We start from the raw sequence: 21,976 nt of genomic DNA, 5'->3' as shown, positions 1-21,976 counted from the left end.
TCCACCTCCTCCACCTCCTCAATCTCCTCCACATCTGCTTCATCATATGTACAGGATGCACTATTTCAGCATTGACAGGGAAGATACATATGCTGCCACATTGATTTCCTGATGGAGAATAGGAATACGCAACAAAATGCAATCTCTCTCTCACTCTCTCTCTCTCTCTCTCTCACTCTCTCTCTCACTTTCTCTCTCTCTCATTCTCTCTCTCTCTCTCTCTCTCTCATTCTCTCACTCCCCCTCTCTCTCTCTCCCTCTCTCTCTCATGATAGGCCTGACTGGCCTGTTTAAAGACTCGTGGCAGTTGGCACCACAGTGGATGTGTTGCCTGGTGTCTTTGTCATGGGCAGCTGGTCTCTGTGGTAACAGACTGATCTCTGATCCCACTGTGTGGTTCACTAACAGGCATGAGGCATGAACAACCCTATCTGACCTAACTTACGTGGTCCATTCACCTAGTGAGTTTATCATTCAAGACGTTTTTTTCTGAATGAAACGTTCTTTATAAACATTCTGTACTAAAGTATTACATCCATTAGAAGACATTTTAGAAATTGGATCAGCATTGATTTTTAGCATACAGGCAAAGTTCAAGAATCGACCAACAACCTGCTCTTATATAACCAAGGGAGCGACTTACCTATCAAGCTAGACTGTGTTATTCCCATCATTAATTCTGAAGTCTGAAGAGTTACAATTTTATCCAGTAATAAATATAAGCGTTATTTCTTTTTAACCATTGGTTATGCGAAATTTACATAATTATGCAAAAAAAAAAAAAAAACGTTACTCAAGTGTCTACTAAATTCTGCCACATTCACGTGGTATCCTTTAAGCTGTTAAGAAGATAAAGCCCCAAGCAGCCAGCAACTTAAATAAATCCGTTAACATTTCCCTCGCTTGTATTTGTTAGAAAAGTAAGGTAGGTTTAAAGATGACTACCGGCAAAGTCATGACTGTTGTCTCCCCCATCAGACAGTGAAGGGTTTATTCATGAATTTATTTTAAATACGTCCTTGAGCCGATGCTTAGTGTGGAGTCTCGCGGAGACAAATGATAATTGGTGAACCCCACCGTCTCTTCGCCTGCGCTCCGATCGGGCACCGTGGCGCGGCGGCGTTTTGAACGGGCGCGTGTTGCGCCGCTGTGATGCGCCACTTCCATCCTGCGCTAACCGCGCTCTCTGATTGGACGAGCATCGCACCGCTCAGGTGGTAGAGGAGGATGGAGGCAGCCACTGGATGTCACCGCGTGAAACTGGGGGACCGAAAAGGGAGAAACGATCAGTTATTCGGCTTCAGCTGCACACTCGACCGTCGGACACAAACGTGTTTAGGGCTGTATATAAAAGCACAGCGCGCGCACAGACGCCAGTCCTGCAAAGCGGCGTGTACCAGTCGGCGCCCCGTAAGTCCAACCGCGTGACCGTGCCGTCGGCGTGGGAAAAACGGACAACACCACCGTGAGACTGGAGAGAAACCCAACGGAAGTTTGCCAAGCCAAACACGTATCATCCTGCTGCTGGCGCCCGAGAAAGGCTTATCCGTGGACACCTTCGACATCCAGCGGACGTGGTTTTGCGTAAGTTATTTAGTAGCTATAGGATATCTTTGCGAATTCGGGAAACACGTGCACCGAATGACTAAGTGATTAAATTTTTATGTAAAGACACAAAACTTTGTGCCCGAACACTTGTCGGAGGAAAATAATCAGATTACTGGAAGCAGTCGCCTGTTTTCATATGCTGATCTAATCCTGGCGAGCGGTAGGTGGGTGAATGATGGGACGTGGCACGGGGGCATTAAGGTGCAGGCGGGATGCACAAACACAGGAGCGCCGTTGTTTATTTAGATTCCGTCGGGAGGACGTGGCATCTGTAATTGGAGGCTGAACCAGTCGAGTAGTTTATCTCGCCTGGCCGCTTTTGCTTGGATGTTAGGAGATTTGCGGTGTTGTCAAGATGTGAAGCATGTGTGAATGTCTTGGATAGGGGGAAAAAAGTCAACCTTGGCTACTGTTTTTGCGGACAGTAATGTTTTAATGTCCACTTTTCCCAGGATTTATCAGGCACGTTCTAAAGTATCCCACGCGCCTCGCGTCTCTGAGCGTTCTGGTGAAACGTGTCGCTCACGTGCCGTTAAGTGTCATGAGAGCTGTCCATAATGTTGGTGCTGAAGATTTGGAACCGTTGGGTGCAGAGCAGATTTAACGGCGTTAATCCTGAGTATGGGAAAAACGGGCGGGCTTTACATGGTCGGATGCTTTAGCTTTAAAAATCAACATTGGGGGCGTGTTGGATGGTGTTCGACACTTGATATGGGAATACAATACATGATGGTATAGGCCTAACGATGATTATTAAAGCTGAATTGTAATATTTGTGGTGTGTGTAAACGGTGCCCATCAGGAAGACGGACTACACCTTCCATATATAGTGGAAGAAAGCAAAATGAATACAGAGGTTTTCCAGGCTTGTTATATTTTGATCTCTTACCCAGTGCCATGATTTTATAATGCTGTTCTGTGAGTTTGTGTCCACCCTGCTGCTGGGAACACAAAGGTGAAACTGTGAAGTGGAGAGTCGGTATGAAGAGCAGCCTGTAGTGGGTGCTTCTCAAGGTCCAGCAGATGAGTGCGTCTGTATTGCTTCTCCATTTGAACTGTTCAAGGAAGACAAATGACAGAACGTCGATGCATATAGCCTGCAGAGAGCCGGTCTCCTTACGTCATGCATCTGAAGATCTTGCAGAGCGAGCTGCTCAGATCACATCTTGCCATCAGCCTTGTTAAACCCACTTGCTGGCTGTACCTGTCTGTTCGGTTTTCTTCTGATCATGTCTGATGGAACTGATCATCACAGCTTTCCACCAAACGGAGGTGCCTCCAGCTACCCTGTCTTTATATCCGCTAGTGTTGCTGAAGCAGAGAGGTGAACGATTTCCTCCATGTTGAGCTGCCAAACCAGGCAACACCGAGTAATCCCTTTAATTAGAGTGATGACTGTTCAACTCACTACACCCCCACCCACATGGGTGCCTAACTACACTTAGGGTGCCTCACATATTAGTATGTAACTGTATAGGAGAGGAGTGACCTTCCTAAGAGTGCCTTCTGACTCACAAGTCTTCTGAGTCAGATTATGCTTTAAAGATTATGCACCCGGCATTAGGAGGTTAAATACTGAGATTAAATAAGCCCATTTCTCTTAATTGCAAAGCAGAGCCATGATCTCATCTGTTCATCTAGGATAAGCGGTGCATGCTGATGTCACATGGGTTTGTGCCACATCTGTCTGTCTGCAACTTTGGATTAAAAATGGTTCCATTCTAGGGCATTCATAAAACCACATCATATCCCCCAGGTCAGTGCGCAGTTCTGAGTTATTAGTTGAACCTACAAATATACAGATTGTTTGCATGGGAAATAATTACTTGAAGATTACCTGTGCATCACTTCGCACAATATTCATAGAATAAAGTACAAGCAACAGAATGTCCTACTAACCATTAAATGTCACTGGTGAACAATAAGATGGGTGAGTTAAAAACTGCATTCTGTCCTTTAGCGTTCTGTCTTTACATCATGACGTGAATAAGAGTCCAGCTGGTGGAGACCACTGTGTTATGGCAGTTCTACATCAGGGTTTCTAATGCAGTTTTCACATCTTGCTGGATGTTTCGTGATTTTGCATCTTCTTTAGAAGGACCGGTTTTACAACTTTGTGAAAGGTTTTTTGTTAGAGAAAAATGTTTTTAAAATATTTTCCTTGAATTTGTGAGGGTGGTCTGTGAAGGTAAAATTGTACGAGTTTAGAGTGGACATTTGGGGTTGGAGATATGGGCGGAGTTATGTGTGTTCCTGAGCTTACGCACAGATCGTCTGCCTCAGACACACCTCGGAGCCTCGGTGTAAATCGCATGACCAATTCTAGCAGAAGCAGCTGATGTTTGGGTTTCTGCTTAGAGGTCTTTGGTATGCATGGTTGTCATCGATCCCTTGACCAAAATGTATACAATGCGGTATATATTTATGCAAGCAGGTCTGCTGTTTCAGTACTACACCTTTTATTATATGATGAGGTGTTTCGGACACCATGAGGGTTGGTTGCTTAGTTCATCAATAACTTTGATGAACTAAGCTACTTGTGGCTAGTTGTATTGTGCGAGGTTAAGTTCCAAGGATTCCATGGTTGTAGCTCTTGGTGAACATGTATTTATCTAACCATGCTTCAGGCAAAAATCTTAGCAAAAAAATATCAACAATGTTGATGATATAAACGTTGGTCAAATGTTATGAACTAGAGAAGATTGTTAGAGTGTGTGCTTCTCGGAGGGTATGGTTGTGTAATGAGTGTGTGTGCATCTGTGTTTCTTGGAAGACACTGTTTCCTCCATCAAAACTCAACCCTGAAGCGCAAGCTGAACTCGTATACGGCCGAGTACGGGTGCGCACCGTCCCAGAAATCCCTGCACTGTGTTAGCTGGCAGGCATATGCTGGTTTAGGCCAGACACAAAGAAGTGAGAGCTGCCTTGATAACAGAGGGACAGTAGCAGATGCTCATTGGGAGTTTTAGAATCACAGATGCACAGATGCTGGCAGGGTCACGCGTAATAATGGACTGACCAACTTTAAGAAGCTGGCCCTCCCTCTCTGCCCTTTCTCTGCTCTGCTGCACAGCTAGGTTTAGCCCGGGGCTCAGACACTGGCTGGGTGCCCTTTTTCCTTCACTGTCTGAAGTACTTGATTAGCTCCTGAGCTGCAGAGAAAATCGGTGCAGACTGATCAGGAAAATGCAAGTCTTTCATAAAGAGGCGTGTTCTCGGCGAACGCTAAAAAGGTGCATTCACCACAAATGCCTCCACCTCCACCCTGCGGGAGAACATTTGTTTGCTTTCTGAGCATTTTCCCTGGCTCGGTGACTGCTGCAGACTTGGGTGTGTGTGTGAGTGTGTGTGTTGAAATGTATTTATTTTTTTATTAACCTTCCTGAAGACTGTTGGTGGGGAGTGGGAGGGAGAGAGGGGGTGCTTGTGTGGAACTGTCAGAATGCAACCGCTCGGCTCTGTCGAGTGTTTGTGTGGAGAATTTAAATGACTGTACACGGAGGTTAATGATATGCACATCTGAATATGGTTGTATGTGAGTTTGACAGAAACCTAAAAACGCGTGACTTCAGCTGCACGTCTCTTTCTCGGCGTGCGTCAGTCAAGGGCAGGATGGTTGTAAACAGAGGGAAAGTAATGTGATTGGTGGAGGTAAGGAGCACAGCTGACTGAGTCATCACGGCAGCATCATCCTCCACCCTTCTCTCTGTGTTCACTGTCATATCATTTTTATTTCTGTTGAGCAGCCCGACACACACACACACACACACACACACACACACCTAGTCCCCGTAAGTCCCCACCCATCTCCACACACCGAGTTCCTGTTCCGTAAGCTGAATGAAATGCCCCCCCACCCTGTGGACTTCAGCTTCCTATAAAAAGCCAGCCTGACTAATGGGCCCTCTGGCAGCTCCCATATAATGGTGCGTATTTGCCTCATATATTCCCCTCTATGAGCCTATGAGCCTGCTCCTTCAGCCACCACTGGGGAGGGAGGGAGAGAGGGAGAGAGGGAGGGAGGGAGAGAGAGAGGGGGGGAGGGGGGGAGGGAGGGAGGGAGAGAGGGAGGGAGGGAGAGAGAGGGGGGGAGGGAGGGAGGGAGAGAGAGAGAAGCAGAAAACATAGACAGGACCTTCCTAGTTCATTTCATACTGAGGTTGTACAGCTTACTCAGGTGCTGGATGTAATTAAGGAGTATTAGAAACAGGTGTGTTAGATATATGATGAAGTATGGATCCATACAAACTGATGTCCACCAACAGCACCTGCTAATAGCAGCTCCTCGCTGGTTCTGGCTTCACCTTTTGAGATGCATGGATGTAGATCTCTAGGTACCCATATGATCATCGTAAGAAAAAAAAAAGATCAATTGGCTTCCAAAGGATTTGATTGCAGCTTAATGATGAGTCTCTCTCTCTCTTTCTTCTCTCTCTTCTCTCTCTCTCCCTCTCTGTGTGTGTGTGCATGGACTAACCAATCACGCAGCTCTTTACATCACACTGTGTGTGTCTACATGCACCATGAATACGAGAGAGTGTGAGAGATGGGCAGAAAGGGGGGGGGGGAGAAAGAGAGAGAGAGAGAGAGAGGGAGAGAGAGGTTGTGAGTGTCATTAATTAGAGGAAAAGCAGTGCACAGTGCCATCATAGAGAGAGGTGTGGAGTGACAGCGCCATCACAGTTTAGTGTTCTGCAATCAGCTAATCACGAAACTAGTGCATTCCATGCAGCACCACGCCTGCCACCTCAGAACAACGAGTTCCTGTCAGGAACTGCACTGCTGAGCCAGAGAAGCCTCCCGAGTCCCACAGGAACCCCCTTCTGGAGCGGCAGAGTTAGCCGACCAAGGAGGCAGCGGCAGGGATCGATCTCGGTGAGGGTCTGCCGAGTTCCACACCCTTTTCTGTGGAGAAAACGCAAGTGAGAAGTTTCCTCGATAGCTGCAGTTCCAAAGGCAGCGGAACAGGGGAGCCTTATAAGGATGACGCCCTTTAACAGTGTTGGTCAGGTGTAGGAGGTCTGCCAAGAAGTATTTTGGTTTCCTGTTGCCCGATGTTTCTCTGAAAATCCACCAGAGTTGGTTCAAGACTACAGAATGTCGCATGACGACTTCGAACCAAGTTGTATGTCTTTGACTAAATATGTCGGCAGATGCATGATGTTAATGTTTGCCATCTTGTGTGAGTCTGATTAGGTCTGATTGCCCTGCAGTGTTGTCCAATCGGTGAGGAATACGTAGACCCCGAGGTGCAGTTCAAGGTTCAATCATTTTTCCCATTTTCTGGTGCACCTCCAAACACGGTGCCACAGGACATCTAGCAGAAGGTCTTCCATACTTGTCCGTTCAGGTGCAAGTGCTGCTTCTGACTCTTCAGGGATGCATCACAGGAAGGTCAAAGTTCAAAGTGCAGAGCAGATTTCCACCTCTCTCATCCTTCTAGGAGCTACAGGCTTTTCTTGTAGAATAATGACCCAACATCGCACAGCACTGGTCAGAACCTTTGTGATAACATGTCATATATGGGTTGAATTTGTTGTCATTATGATTTCAAAAAGGGCAAAAACAATCGTTTTATAATAACTGGCTTGTCTTCTACCACTATTCATTATTATTCTCTGAAAAAGTATTTTAAAAAATCACGTATTCTGCCAGGGTATATAAACTTATGAGCAAAACTACATGTGTCAGTTATTCACAAGGTCGAGTCCATAAAGACTCAAAGGCATTCTCAGTCAGTCCAGAAGTTGAGGGTTTTTTTATGCTCAGCAGCAGCTGTGATATTAGTACTTAAAAATGCAAAGTAAATATTGAAAGCTTTGGTGCCGTGTTTCCCCAGGAACTGGACCCAATCGTGTCTTTGTGCCCGTCTTTGACTGCCACCACTGACCCAGGCGTGGCAGTCATGGGCCGAAAACTGGACCTGTCCGGACTGACGGATGGGGAGGCGGAGCATGTGCTCAGGGTGGTGCAACGAGACATGAAACTGCGCAAGAAAGAGGAAGAACGCCTCAGGCAAGTGGAGCGTGTGAGAGCGTGTGGGAGCGTGTGGGAGCGTGCAGAGTGTGTTGGAGTGTGTGGGAGCGTGTGGGAGCGTGCGGAGGGTGCGGAGTGTGTGGGAGCGTGTGAGAGCATGCGGAGGGTGCGGAGTGTGTGGGAGCGTGTGAGAGCGGGGCGCGTGCGGAGCGTGCGGAGTGTGTGGGAGCGTGCGGAGTGTGCGAGAGCGTGCGGAGTGTGTTGGAGCGTGCGGAGTGTGTGGGAGCGTGTGAGAGCGTGCGGAGGGTGCGGAGTGTGGGGCGTGTGCGTGCAGTGCATGTGTGCGCATGCGTTCAGCCAGTAGAAGGTCTGCTCATGTTCTACAGTTTCCTATAACCATATATTCCATTATCCTGTATCCCGTCCATTAGACCCGTCTGTCCTGCTGAGGTGCAGGTGCAGTTCCCTTTGTTCAAGGCAAACAAGAAAAACAACCATCGCAGCCTCTCTCCTTGTGATATTCCATCTCTGTTACTCAACATTTTCTCTTTTTTTGGTCCGATTCCTTTTTGTGGTTTTCAGCACCTTGTAACAGCCGTGCAGCGAATACTTGTAAGGTTGTCAGTGTGATGTATGAGTGGCCCGCTGCCATCATGCTGACGCACCTCTGGCCCGTCCGGCCTGGAGTCGTGTGGTGTCTGTCTGTAGCTCAACTGCTGGAGGCAGAGCACGGTGCTGCCCAGCCCAAGGTGGTGGGTCTGGTTCCCAGGGAGTGCACGTAGTGTAGTACTTTCTGCTGGTCTGAGTGGGGATGATGCGCATGTTGTGTGTTGGAGTTTGGAGCAGTGCTGCTCTTCAGGAAGCACCAGGGTGGTGCTGGAGGTCTCCATCTCCACGCTGGTTTGTCTGGCCATCCTGCCACACACACACACACACACACACACACACACACACAGGGTTGAACCTCGTCAGGTTGGAGGCTCTGGTTTGGATCCAGAGTGATAATCCTGACACGTCAATGCTCTCTTACCTTATTGGCTTTCTCTCTCCTCTCTCTGTCTCTCCTCTCTGTGTTTCTGTCTCTCTCTGTCTCTCCTCTCTATCTCTGTCTCTCTCTGTCTCCCCTCTCTCTGTATCTGTCTCTCTCTGTCTTACTTCTCTCTCCTGTCTCTGAGTGAAGGCTTTCACCCCGTGTTGAAGTCCTCCGATCTGGGATTGAGGGGCATCAGCCCCGTCTCCCTCTTGCCCTGGCGGTCAGATGCTCAGCTCTGTCTGATGACTCAGAGCCTCTGTCATTCTCGCCGCCCTCCTGATTGATTTGGCCAGCAGGCTCTTGGCTTTCGATAGGAAACCTCCATTTAGAGCAGCTTAGCCAGAATACCAGGGAAGAATCTTCAGTTTACATGTACAGTTTTACATGACTGTAAAACAGAATTATTGGAATTAATGGAAAATCAGTGGATGGAGTATTTATTTGCTAAATTATAAACTTATTACTGTGCATAGTGCATAGGTGAGAGAAATTGTAGATGGAATACAGTGCATTTTATCACAGTGTATAATTTAAGCTTCAGGTTCTACTGTTTCCACACTTTCACACTTTTTGCAAGGCTTAACAACTTAGCCCATTTTTACCTGAATGAAGCATTCCACAGACACAGTTCATGACCTCGTACTTTACCCTGAAAAGCCCAGAATAGCTGATTAGTAACCAGGATAACATATCTTCATGGTATACCAAAATGCTTCCACATTCTCTTTCTTTGTGCTAATCAAACACAGCAGGAGTCAGGAAAGACACATACACACACACACACACACACACACAAACAATAACACCCGCTGAGCTGAGAGGACATATAGCTTAAAAAACCAGAGGGCATAATAAAGGAAACAAAATGTGTGCAGTTGCTGGCCTGAACTTCGCCAAGTCGTTTCCAGATGACAGGATGCTTCTTCACCACACCTCGAAATTTTGCAGGGGAAATAAAGAGGAAATGACTTCTTTTTCTGTGATTCCTATGCTGCTAGCTTTTACAGTCAGTCTTTCCTCTCTCTTCCTTTCTCTCTCTCTCTCTCTCTCTCTCTCTCTCTCTCTCTCTCTCTCAGCCTGCACCTCCCTCTCTTTCAACTTCCCCTCAGTCCTCTACTGCGGAGGAATCGATCGTACTCGTGCTGTGAGCAGGATAAACGGGTTGCTTTATCCATTCTTTCAGATTTCTGCAGTCGAATTTGGTTCAGACGGTGGTCAGTCCAGCAGAGGGGTCACGCACAGCCCTGCAGGAAGTCCCGCCTTCTGCTTTTACCCACTGCTGCACAGCGAAGTTCTGGTGCCTTCTGACCCAGGACCAGGGCTGGCTGACCTTTTCTGAACAGGAGCAGGGGCTCACGTCTCCTTAGCTGTCGGAGGTGTTGTGGTGTTCAAGAACTTGGTAGTACTTCCCTATCCACGTGAGGACGGACAGAGATGTATCCACTAGCATCTGACGCTCTCCACAAGAGTGTCGCTGGTGATGACGGGTGCACAATCTCCCATCTGCTTCCTAAATTCCACCATCAGCTCTTTTAGTTTTGGCAGCACTGGGGTTGTCCTGACACCAATACGGCGGGAATCGACTTCTTCCCGCTTTGCTGTCTCATCACCACTGGAGATGACGTGGTGGTTGTGTTATCTGCACATTTGCCAACCGTGTTGAGGTGCTACACGGTGTGGAGTACAGGAGGGAGTCACTCCTACTTCCCTGTGGAGCGCCTGTGTTAAGTGTTAAGGGAGTTGACCCCGCCCACGTTACCACAGTCTGACCACCTGGCGTCCAGTCTGATTGGAAGCTCAGGATCCAATAGCATATGGAGCAGTTTAGACCCAGTTGGCATAGTTTCCTGTCTGGCGTGGAGAGAATGATGGTGTTGAAGGCAGGATGGTGATCTGCAAGCAGCGTTCTCACGCATACATCCTTCTTCTCCAGGTGGGGGAGGACGGTGTAAAGGGCGTGGAGAGGCATGGGGCAGCAGGTCCAGTGGGAGAGGGAGGCCGTAAGGCACGTGACCAGCCCTTCAGAGCGTTTGCTCAGTATGAGAGTCACATCCACCGGGACTAGTCTTTTAGGACTTGGAGGACTTGGCCACAGGAACCAACCACTGAGGATTTGAGGCATGCTGGGACATCAGAGAGGAGGGGAGATGGGTTAAAGGTGTCGGTGGCCGGGAGGGCAGTGACATCATCATATGCCACGTGTGTCTTTCAACTGGGATTGTCCGACCAGCAGTAGATTGTCTTAGTAACTGCACCTTTCTGTTTTTACCTCTGCCTGTAGGTGGAGATGTGAAGAATGGAGCATTGATCTGATTGGTCGGGTGTTGGGGAGGGCATTGTATACATGTCGGAAGGGGGAGTAGCAGTGATCTAATGTCTGGCTTATCCTCATGCTATGAGTTATGTGCTCAAAGTGTTCAGGCGGTACTGTCTTCTTGGAATTGCTTCATTAACGCCCCCATACCCAACGACCTTTGGGTGCCTGCTTTCTTGTTTGTTGTTGGGTCTCGTTTCTCAGTGCTGCAACACCATGTCAGTATTTGCCTATGGATGAATGTTCACTGCTGTACTTGTAATGGTGGAGAATTTCCCTGGCAGCCAGAATGGGTGACGATATATAATGATCTCCAGGAGAGGAGAGAGTGTCGCAGAGACAGACACAACTGGCACGGCTCACCAATGTTCTGGAGATGGACACAGCAGGCATGACTCACCAACAGATCAAAGTGTGAGTTTGTTAGTATTTGTATGACAATTATGGGTGACCAGAGCTTTGGGATTATTATATTGTGGCTTTGTGACCTGCCAGATGTAACTGAGTTCATCTTCTAAACCCTCTGAGCTGTAGAAATCTGCTGTGGAGTTGATTAGACATATTGCAGCTCTTGGGACGATGATTCATCTTCATCCACCGTTGGAGTTTTGCATTCATTCATTTGCAGGCTTTTTGTTTACCTGTGTTTGTCTCACCTGCTTCACTCATGTCTGATTTGCTTGTTTGATTTTGCTGTGTGGGCGGAGTTTGCGGTAGGGGACAAACTCCCCCGGGAATGCCTGAAGAGTAATAATAATTATAATAATAATCATTTGTATAGCACCTTTCATACATAAATTGCTTTACAGAATAAATGTGGTTCTAGTCCTGATGCTCTAAATGTTGCCGTCTGTTTCACATCTCCACTGTGTGCGCAGATTCATGCGATACGTAGTCACGTCATTCTAAATATCGGCTCATGTGTTTCATGAAGCATCACAGATGTCTGTCATAAAGCTGATGGATCCTGACAGTAGAGAGAGCACATCTTTAGGACTCTTGTGTAAATAGGGACAGACGGGTGTGTGTGTGTGTGTGTGTGCGTGTGTGTGTGGGAGCGATAAAGACTCAGACTCCATTGGGATTCTTTGCCTCAAAAATAGTTTTTGTTTCTCTTTAAAAAATAAAATAAAATAAAAAATCAATATGTAAAACATGGAGGAATAACTCATCCAACAAACCCTAATTTATGAGTTTTAGATTTATGATTCCCAGAGCACTCTCAGAGCAGCTGGAGATTTTTTTGAAAGGAAAATGACTAATTTATGTTACCTTCTGTTTCATAAATATTCATCTGATCTGTCAGAAGAGGTAAGTAAGACCAGACTGGCAGTGGATCACCGTGTTTGTGATTGCTCCTGTGAGTGGATCACTGTGTTTGTGATTTGCTCCTGTGAGTGGATCACTGTGTTTGTGATTTGCTCCTGTGAGTGAATCACTGTGTTTGTGGTTGCTCCTGAGAGTGGATCACTGTGTTTGTGATTTGCTCCTGTGAGTGAATCACCGTGTTTGTGGTTGCTCCTGAGAGTGGATCACCGTGTTTGTGGTTGCTCCTGAGAGTGGATCACTGTGTTTGTGATTTGCTCCTGAGAGTGGATCACTGTGTTTGTGGTTGCTCCTGTGAGTGGATCACTGTGTTTGTGATTGCTCCTGTGAGTGGATCACTGTGTTTGTGATTGCTCCTGTGAATGGCCCCTGAGTGCTGAAGTAAGGAGGGTCTGTTTGAGGGCCTTGCTGGGGCAACAGTCATAAACCCCTGCTTGGAGTTGCACCCAGCCCAGTTTAGCACCATGACCAGAACGGCTTTCCAATAAGTGTCCCTCCTTACTGCAGAGTGCAACGTGGGACCTGCAATCATGAGTTGCCATGGCATGGTTCCAGATGAAAAACCCATACAGCCTCTCATGAAAACCGGGCGACTGACTGTACGTGTGATTAGTGTAGGGGTTGAATTGTTCAACTCAGACTGCTAATTTCCTTCTGTTTGATAAAACCTTTGATTTATGTCTATATTTATATTTCTAGTGTATGCAAAAAGGGCTTCTCACTGAACCAGACAAGAGGTGATTGCTCTGCTCTGTAAGGGGGAGCGTTTAATACTAGTGACGTGAGTATTGAGGGGGAATCGTGGCGTGACGGGCTTATCGCAGCAAAGGGAACTGGCAATCCTCCAAATCTTTGCGATATGAAACCACGCGCTGAGTGTGTACTATTACAAAACGCAGCATCTATGCATTGGGCAAGTTGAGAATTATAGCCAAGATGTAATATGGCTAATTGACTTGCATTGTCCCAGCCGCCGGCACAGGGGAGGGGCATGTGCTGTGGGCGGGGCCTCTGGCTGGGGTGGACGAGATCATGAATTGAAAGAAAACAAAGTACCAAGGGGCCTCCACCTTGTCTCAGGTGGTGGAGGTCCAGACTGTGGTGCTACGCCACAGGTACCAGACTCCTGCTCCTTTGATGCACGGTGTCGGACTGAAGGATGTGATGGTTGCTAGTGCTCACAGTAGGCTCTTTATCCCCAGCTGAGTGGAAAATAGCGGAGAGACGTTTAGCCACTTTAGAGCGTTTGGTAGGGTTGTTGTGTGCAGGAGCGTACTGAGACATGGAGCCTTTCCTCCTGACGGCACCCTGGGTGTAGTCCATCTGTACGGAGGTGAACCAGCAATATCAACGTGGCTCTTTTTTGTTCAGTGGCAAATAACTTTTTGCAGCTAAAACATTTTTCCTCGATAAGTACGGAAAGTTTGCATTAGCATCAGAACTAAACAGCATGAACACTTAACCATAATCTTAACCTTATTGTGTACTACGTGCCTACTGTTTGTGTTGCATTTCTGTTATGCGTACGTTTGCCTTATTGGATTAGAGAGCTAAATAACCATTACCCTGAGTGTTGACATGTGTGTGTGTGTGTGGGAGAGGGGTCTTGAATGGCCCAATTTTTATGTCCAAGTTACGTCATCACATTTGAAATCTTGAAGGAGGCAGTTTTAGTAACTACTGCTTGTAGAGTCTGATTTGCCCTCTCTCACTTCCTCTCCCTCCTCCCTCTCTCCATCAACTGTGGAAGTCGGGAGTGTGGGGATGCCTGTGTTAATCCTTCCTGCTCCGTGTGTATATGTGTGTGTGTGTGTGTGTGTCTCCACGTATGCATGTGTCCTCATGTGGATGGGCGTCTGTGTGTGTGTGTGTGTGTGTGTGTGTGTATTCACATCTCTTCACACACTGGTATGGCAGTAGTCTATCACAGGTGTAAAATCAAAGGTGCTACTACAACCATAATAGGATATCACGAGTGACATTTATCGTATTTTGTGCGGGGAGATGTGTTCCCTCTGATGGAGTGTGGTACTGTAATCCTAAGGTGTTCTACTGGGTTGCACTAAACCAAATTCGCCCCCGTTGTCTGTCTGCAGGTTGAGGTCACGCCCACGTCATACGGGCTTTTTCACGCCTGCGTTCGCTTCCTGGTCACAAACACATTTGGCACATTTGTGCAACGGCACACCTCATGCACATTAAACTTTGTGAAAATAGGGACATATCGGTCATCTGAGATCCGGTTACACTGAAGTGGTGTTTCCCTGAGTCCTGCTGCCTCTCTCAGCGTGTTCTGGGCCTTTTTGTGGGAATTGAAATGGCCTTCCGAGCCAAAATTGTTTGACGTAAACAGAGGGTCAAACAACTGGATCAGTGCAGAAGATTATAGTTTTAGTCCCATTCTAAGGGCTTTATTAAAATGATGGTAATAAGATAGTGAGCTGGACTTTATGATTTTCTCCAGAAGTCTGCAAATTATTTCCGAGTCCAGCATAGGGGGGTGTGGGTACGATGTGTTCTGGGTGTGGGTCTGTCTCTTTATTGTGCACATGAGTGGAAGCGATGGAGAAATAAGGCGTGAGGAGACTAATTTGCTGCATCATGTCACCCAATTGGCCGATTTCATGCAGCCACTGTGGCAAACTGCTTAGAAATGAACCGCGTGTCCCCTGGGTCTGACCTGCGGCAGCACTGCCTGACCCGTCCTCTCTCCCCTCTCAGCCTGTTAACAGACCCGTCACGCCCTGGCCAGCTGACGCAGGAAGAGAAGAAACCGCAGACCATAAACAGTTTACGCAAGCAGCCCCTGAAATGTCTCGTTCTTGTAATTGTAGCCAATTGACCTTTACGTGCAGAAGCCGGTGGAAATGGAAGAACGAATTAAAAGCCATCAAAGGATAACTGCGTCTCTGATGGCGGATTCACGCCGAGTTTTGGCTCTGTGCACTGTGCAAACGTGCTATGCCACCCTGAAATGCCCTTCTTACACAGTCAGGCAGATTGGGGTGGCACAGGTTTGCTCCAATGTGAAATGTAGCATGGGTGAAAGCTGTGAAAGAAAGATAGTAGGTGATTTAAGAGACTGCTTCTCAGTGAAAGGGTCAGCCAGGGGTCAGTTGGGGGGGGGGGGGGGGGGGGGGGGCTTCAGAGAGCCGGTCTGGCCCCTCAGCCCAGCGCTACAATGTTTGCTTAAGAATGGCCACAAAGCTCAATGAGCCAGTCTAAATGGGGGAAGAGGCTTCTGCAGACATTTCTACAATCACACAAGCTGGATGCTAGCCCAATATCTGGCCCAATATCCCCACCAGCTGGGTCTGCAGGCGTGCACACGTCCAGAGGTGCACACACTAAACTACACAAGCTGACGGGTGCACACATATGTACCCGGCGGTAAACACGCTGTGCAGAAGCTTGGTTGTCTCTTCTCTTTTGTCACAGCTTGGTTGCAAAGCCTGCCAGCCTGACGCTGGCTGTTTGGGCTGCTTCTCATCTGAGCGTGTGAACTTTGCCAGTAGCCAGACAATGAGAGGGATTTTCTCCCCATGTACATAGAGGAGTTGAGTCCCTGCAGATGAAACCCCAGCCCCTCTCTCTCTAACACCTTCACACACCTCTCTCTCTCTCTCTCTCTCTCTCTCTCTCTCTCTCTCTCTCTCTTCTCTCTCTCTCTCTCTCTCTCTCTGCTTGCTCTCTCATCCCCAAGGCAGATGTAATTTTGCATTCACAACCTCAGCATTGCAAATGACCAAACAAGTGAAGCTCAGAATGCCAAAAAAGGAGCGAGAGAGAAGAGGAAGAGGAGGAGGAGAAGACACGTGGGGACGAAGAGGTGAAGCGAAAGGAGAAAATGGAGACCCACGATCGGGAGGAAAAAATCTGGGTTAGTGTGGGCTGCTCTGGGGCTCAGAGCTGTGCCACAGGGCTAGACTGCCTCCCACGTCTCACATCTGCCCCTCACTCTGAACGCAACAGCACCCAGGGGGCAAGAGGGCTTTTTACACCCTGCTCCTAGGGGCAAAGGCAAAGAGGAACCGTGACAAGCACTGCTCCGAGAGAGCCGCTATGGGGCTCGGTGGAGCATTTGAACACAGTCTTGACCTTGAGGTGTGTGTGTGTGTGTGTGTGCATGTGTGTTTCAGCAAAACACACACACACCTTGATTGCTGGATTTGTGGCATATATACTTGTGTGTGGCACAGAATACACTCTGCTGATCCTAATATTCTGGATTCAGAACAGGGTCTTATCCACTGTGTTGAACCGGGTGCTAATATTGGCTGGATTCCCAGACCCAGATTAAACCACCCAAGACTGAAAAGGATTTTCTGAGTTTTTCACCGCTGGCATTACAATTTAGCACAAGACTGGGCTTAATCCTCCAGGTTAATCTGGGAAACGTGGGTCTGGGTGTGCGTGTGCGTGTGTGTGTGCACATTTGTGCACTTGCTGGGAGATGTTTAGTGGTATATTCAGGTAGCTAAAGGATTATCAAAAAACATCTTGTGGACGCAGGCTGGAATCATGGGAATTGTAGTGTGCAAAAAGTCACAGGTCACGTATGGACCAGTAGTCAAACGATCCTGTCCTACCAGACAGGGGTTTGGCTGAATAGACCTGTGAAAATGATGTCACAGTTTGCAGTTTTGTGCAGTTGTCTGGTTTGGTGATTCCCGTGGACAGTGTTCTCAGCCAGGGCTCTTATACATGTGTCCAGTGTGGTTGCCAGGTTACCTGCTCCTTATTTTCTAACTGTATGTTCAGGTGTAATGGCTCTTCTGTGAAGTGATGTTTGGAGTATTGGCTGGGGTTGCCAGGTTGTGTTGACGGCCTGTAGAGTGCGCTGTTGTGCAGATTATTGAAGCAGCCCCTCCCTGTGGTTTCTGCTGTCCTTTTCATTGCCACACACACACACACACACACACACGCACGCACATAGTCTAGCAGGTTTGAGGTGTGAAGCACTGTCAAAATATATTGTTTGTGCTGTGTGTGTGTGTGTGTGTGTGTGTGTGTGTGTCTGCTCGCATGCGAGTGCATATGTGATCGTGTGTGTGAATACAGAAACCATATAAGTGCTGTCTCGCTCCTCAGCCCGTTGCTTTCACAGTCCTTGCGAATGGGCATCTTCGTCATCGTCATCATCACAGCAACCCTCTTTACATGAATGACCCCCCACCCCCCCTCACTACTTTCTTCCCTGGCAGCTGCAGTGTTGTTCACCCTGGGTATAGAAGCAGGCTCATTAGGCAGCATGCCAGCCTGGGGTGCTCAGCCGGTTGCTGTGGAGGGCCGTGTCCCGCTGTGGGAGGTGTTTGCTGAAATAGCGCGTCCTGAGTGACGTCACGGGTGCCGCCCGTCCCCCAGCCTGAAGTGAAAGTAGGACAGCAAGGAGGACGGTGCAGGGACAGATGAGACGGTATCACAGCAGGTGTCCCCATGTCCTGCTCGTCCCCGGCAATCCAAAGACACGCAGGGACACACTGGGACACACTGGCCTTACTTTGATTCAACTCGCCTGATGAGACTTCGGCATTTGCTTAGAAAATGTGTGTCTGCACATTTACCACACTTTAAAATCCATCAGTCATCCTGTTTGGCTGAATACATCATTCTGAAATCTGTTCAGATTATGTAAGGAATTTATATGGATTTGGATATGCATTTTTGCAGGTACCTGATGTTTTCCTGTAGCAGTGATGGTCTTTTAAAAGGAGCAACACATGTTTGGTGTTGTGAACTCTATAAGATCTATAATCATTTATTAGTCTGTCTCTACACCTGTCTTTCGAAGTGTGTGGGTTTGTGGGTGTGTGTGTGTGTGCGTATGAGCAGTGGCAATTTTAAAGTCTCTTGGGGCCCTAGACACCCACGAGGAATTCAGATCTCATACAGTCATTTCAAACTTTGCACATTTCCACTGTTGAGGTTTTAAAGTTTCTCAGGGCCCCCCACTGACCTGGGGCCCCTGGTGGTGGCAAGCATCTGGCCAGCTAGCATGCGCCTGCTTTTTGCTGTTGATTACTGGATCATGTTGGTAATCCTATATACACCCACATACATGAATGAATGAGACTTTGGTTTAGAACTGTAAAGGTTTCTTGTTTTTTTTTAGAAACCTTGATCTTTCTATTTGTGAGGTATATTCCTATAGTATTTCCTGTTTACATCCTGTGGTGAACCCCCTGAGGTCAGGTGTTTGAGCTGTCGTTACACCTTATAGAATATTGTTAAGCAGTTAGACCTTTTTTCTCCCTGATTCATTGTTCAATGGTCCTCTATTGGTCTTTCTTGCACGTGAATTGATGATGCACATACAGCTGGCCGAGCAGAGAAATGGCCGAGCAGTCCCTGTCCGATGACATATGGATCCTTGATATGGTGTAATTGTGGTAGAAAACGCCTGTGATTGCTTGAGTGTATGAAAACACGGCTGAATTAAAGCCCCCGTTCTGCCCTTTGACCTCACTTGTGCCGTTTCACTTTATTTCCAGCGACCAGAAGCTGGAGACTGTGACCCTGTTCTCCCACTCAGACTGAACAGGATGCACGTTGAGTGTGTGTGTGTGTGTGTGTGTGTGTGTGTGTCCTTTTTACATTCTCTGTTTATAGCTCTAAGGTGTTTTGCTAAGCCCATTAAAATCATTCAGAATATCAGTCACTAAAGTAGCCAATCTGTACAGGACTTGGCGTAATTGAAAGTAAGACTGTCTTTTAAACTTATGTTGTATTTAGACCTTTAATTTGCTTCTTCCCTCCTGATCTGCAGTAAGTTCTCTCCCTCTTTTCTCTCTCTCTCTTTCACATCCTCTCGTTTCTCATGAATTTGTCTTTGTTTCCGTGTGATGCTAAAATCAATTTGTTAGTGACTGGATGATATAAAGGTTTAATTCTGTTTGTAAAAAACCTGTCCTCTTGTTTTATGTGACCATTCCTATTTATTAGTGGGTGAGGACTTGTAGAAAGGTATATGCTTTAGAGGTTTAATGTGGGTTGTGGTGTTAACTGTTTTCAGGATTAATGGTTTTTCATGCTTAGATTAGTGACCTTTTAAAATAAGTGACTCGTGCATTCACACAAGCACTTCTATCAAATGTATGCGAGATTGAGGTTTACTCTCCCTACACCGACCTATACACTAGTACAGGTAGACTTTCAATATCCAGCCATTTCCACACTAGTATCCAGGGATTTGGCAGGGAGTCGGCAATAACCTGTACTGTATGACAGAAGAGACCTTTAACTGTTACATGAACTACCTGAATACCGACACTGACATTCAGTTTCACACAGACCTTTGAGCTGAAGCACGTTTTTAGCTCTGTAAAAGAATTGGAGATCAACGTTTTTTTCAGTATAATGTATTATTGCTGAACATTTTAATGGGACTGCAGCAGTAATGACACGCAGACTCACCGATCGTTATCAGTCGGCACCTCAGGGTCATGTTGTTTTCTGTGGCTGTGCTAATGATAGAATGGTGGAGACAAAATGGAGGATGTGTGCTTCATAAAGACACGAGTGAGGAGCACTTCTAGGTCCTCACCTCCCCCTAATCTCTGTTTAAGTGCTCCTGGTTGCACCTGTTCGCCTCCCCACGTCCCCTGTCATCCCTCCCTGTCCCACCCTCGTCTCCCGTGTCTTCGTCCTGCTGTGTGTGTGTGTGTGTGTGTGTGTGTTGTGTGTGTGTGTGTGTGCGTGTGTGGATTCTCGCGTCCTCTCACCAAGGCGGCTCCTACTGCCCCATCATTCACTGTCAGAGCTGTGAGTGGGCTGATGGCCACCATGTGTATACACACAACACGTAGCCTGACTGCCTGTGCAGTCATAATTGACTCACTCTTAGAGGCTTGTGGTGGCTAAAATGCTACATGACATTGCATTGTGGACTCATGACTGTGTGTGTGTATGTGTGTGTGTGTGTGTGTGTGTGTGTGTGTGTGCGTGTGTGCGTGTGTGCGTGTGTGCGTGTGTGTGTGTGCGTGTGTGCGTGTGCGTGTGTGCGTGTGTGTGTGTGCGTGTGTGTGTGTGTGTGTGTGTGTGTGTGTGTGTGTGTGTGTGTGTGTGTGTGTGTGTGTGTGTGTGTGTGTGTGTGTGTGTGTGTGCGTGGGGTGACTCATCCTCATTTTCTTCCTCCCTGCGTCCTCAAGCCCTCGGTGGTGCACTCTGATTGCTGTCTGCCATCTCCCATGGTAACCAGTCTGGGGCGGAGAGAGAGTGACATGACATTCCCAGTTAAAGTCGGGTCATGTCATTGTCTGACCCTGGCTATGTCATACACACACACACACACACACACACACGTACATACAGGTTCTGTTGTAGACGCACAGAATTACATGGCCTGTCAGTTTTTTCCTAAAGAGTGCTAACTTAATCGTTAGCTCTCACTCACTCTCTCTCACTCTCTCTCTCTCTCTCGCTCTCTCTCACACTCACACACACACACACTTTAGCACTCTCTCTCACTCTCTTTTCTCTCTCCCTCTCTCTCTCTCTCTCTCTCACACACACACACACACACACACACACACACACACACACACATTCTTTTACACAAGAACAAAAAGAAATCCTAAGGTTATTTTTTAACAGTCTGACCTTATTACATCACACAGCTTACGTTTTTAAACAGTTGCCAGTTAATTCACTTTGGCAATACCGACTGTTCTGTTAACACCGGCTGTATGCTGTAGGTGTTCAACACTAATGTTTTTACAGTGTAGGGGCAGTGTATACACACACATGTATTTGTACAGTCCCTGTTCAGAAGAGGAAGCGTGTGTTGGGTGGTTGCTGAGGTTGTCCATGGTGAGGAACTCTTTGCTCTACTGATGATTTTGTGTTTGTCCCCGGTGCAAAATTTGTCCTGAAGCTTGCCTCTAATTTTATATACCATATTTCCTTGGAGATTAAGAAGTCATACTTGCGGTGTTTTTCTTCTTCTATTTCAAGAGACAGAAAAACACATTAAGGCATCCAGAATTTTAGATGATGTCATTTAATGAAAACACTGCGCTGTTTTGCTTTGTGCTTCTCTTGAGAATACTAACGCCTGTGGTTTGGTGTTTAAGTGTTTCTTTTCTGCAGTTGTTTCAGTTGCTTGGCTGGTGTGAAGATGCTTTTAAGATTTCACTGATTTTGGATGTCGTTTAGATATTTTGTGTTTCCTTTTTTCCCTTGTTCCTCTGTGTCTGCCCTGTGGTGATCGAGAGGTCTGTAGCCATTTGTAATGGGCTGTTTTACAGATTGCACCATCATAAATCTGCTTTCCTGCCCAATTGTGTGCAAAGTACATTGCTATTTTGAAATTCAGGACCTGCTTATGCCATGGGCTGAGTCTGGTGTCCTGTCCAGCACTGAAATAGGCCAATTAGTGGTGAAATATGTCAGCCATCTTGATTAGTTGTGTCTCACTACTTTGGACGCGAGCCAGTGCCTGCAAACAAGCCCACTTGGACATCCGGGTTCCACTCGTATCTCTTGTAATACGAAAGGTTGAGAAATACCAGAACAATACGAGTGAAAGAAGAAATAAAGAGAATGCGAAAAAGTTACATGAAAATTATTCCACTGGTGATGGAGAAACTTGGGTCCGTGACCTCTGAGTGACTACAGATCCCAGGAATTATGTTTATCTCATTCCATAAGAGTACACACATGCACACTCTCTCTCTCTCTCTCTCTCTCTCTCTCTCTCTCTCTCTCTCTCTCTCTCTCTC

The 21,976-nt window shown here is 47.1% G+C and overlaps 1 protein-coding gene across 2 annotated transcripts in view; it reads left to right on the top strand.

The window, feature by feature from the left end:
- Positions 1–1,114: 1,114 nt before the first annotated feature.
- Positions 1,115–21,976, top strand: part of myripb (myosin VIIA and Rab interacting protein b) — a 99,051-nt gene continuing 78,189 nt past the window's right edge. Inside the window, exons 1-2 of one of the 2 annotated variants that reach the window (XM_077012259.1) lie at positions 1,115–1,584; positions 7,448–7,623. In XM_077012259.1, coding sequence (XP_076868374.1) covers positions 7,514–7,623 — 110 coding nt within the window. In that variant the 5' untranslated portion in view covers positions 1,115–1,584; positions 7,448–7,513. The remainder of the gene's footprint in view (positions 1,585–7,447; positions 7,624–21,976) is intronic. The other variant, XM_077012260.1, reaches the window with a different exon arrangement.

The sequence above is a fragment of the Brachyhypopomus gauderio genome, chromosome 7, assembly GCF_052324685.1.
Source record: "Brachyhypopomus gauderio isolate BG-103 chromosome 7, BGAUD_0.2, whole genome shotgun sequence".
NCBI classification, from domain to species: Eukaryota; Metazoa; Chordata; class Actinopteri; order Gymnotiformes; family Hypopomidae; genus Brachyhypopomus; species Brachyhypopomus gauderio.
Note: the sequence above shows the minus strand (reverse complement) of the source record. Positions and strands in the feature narration are given on the sequence as shown.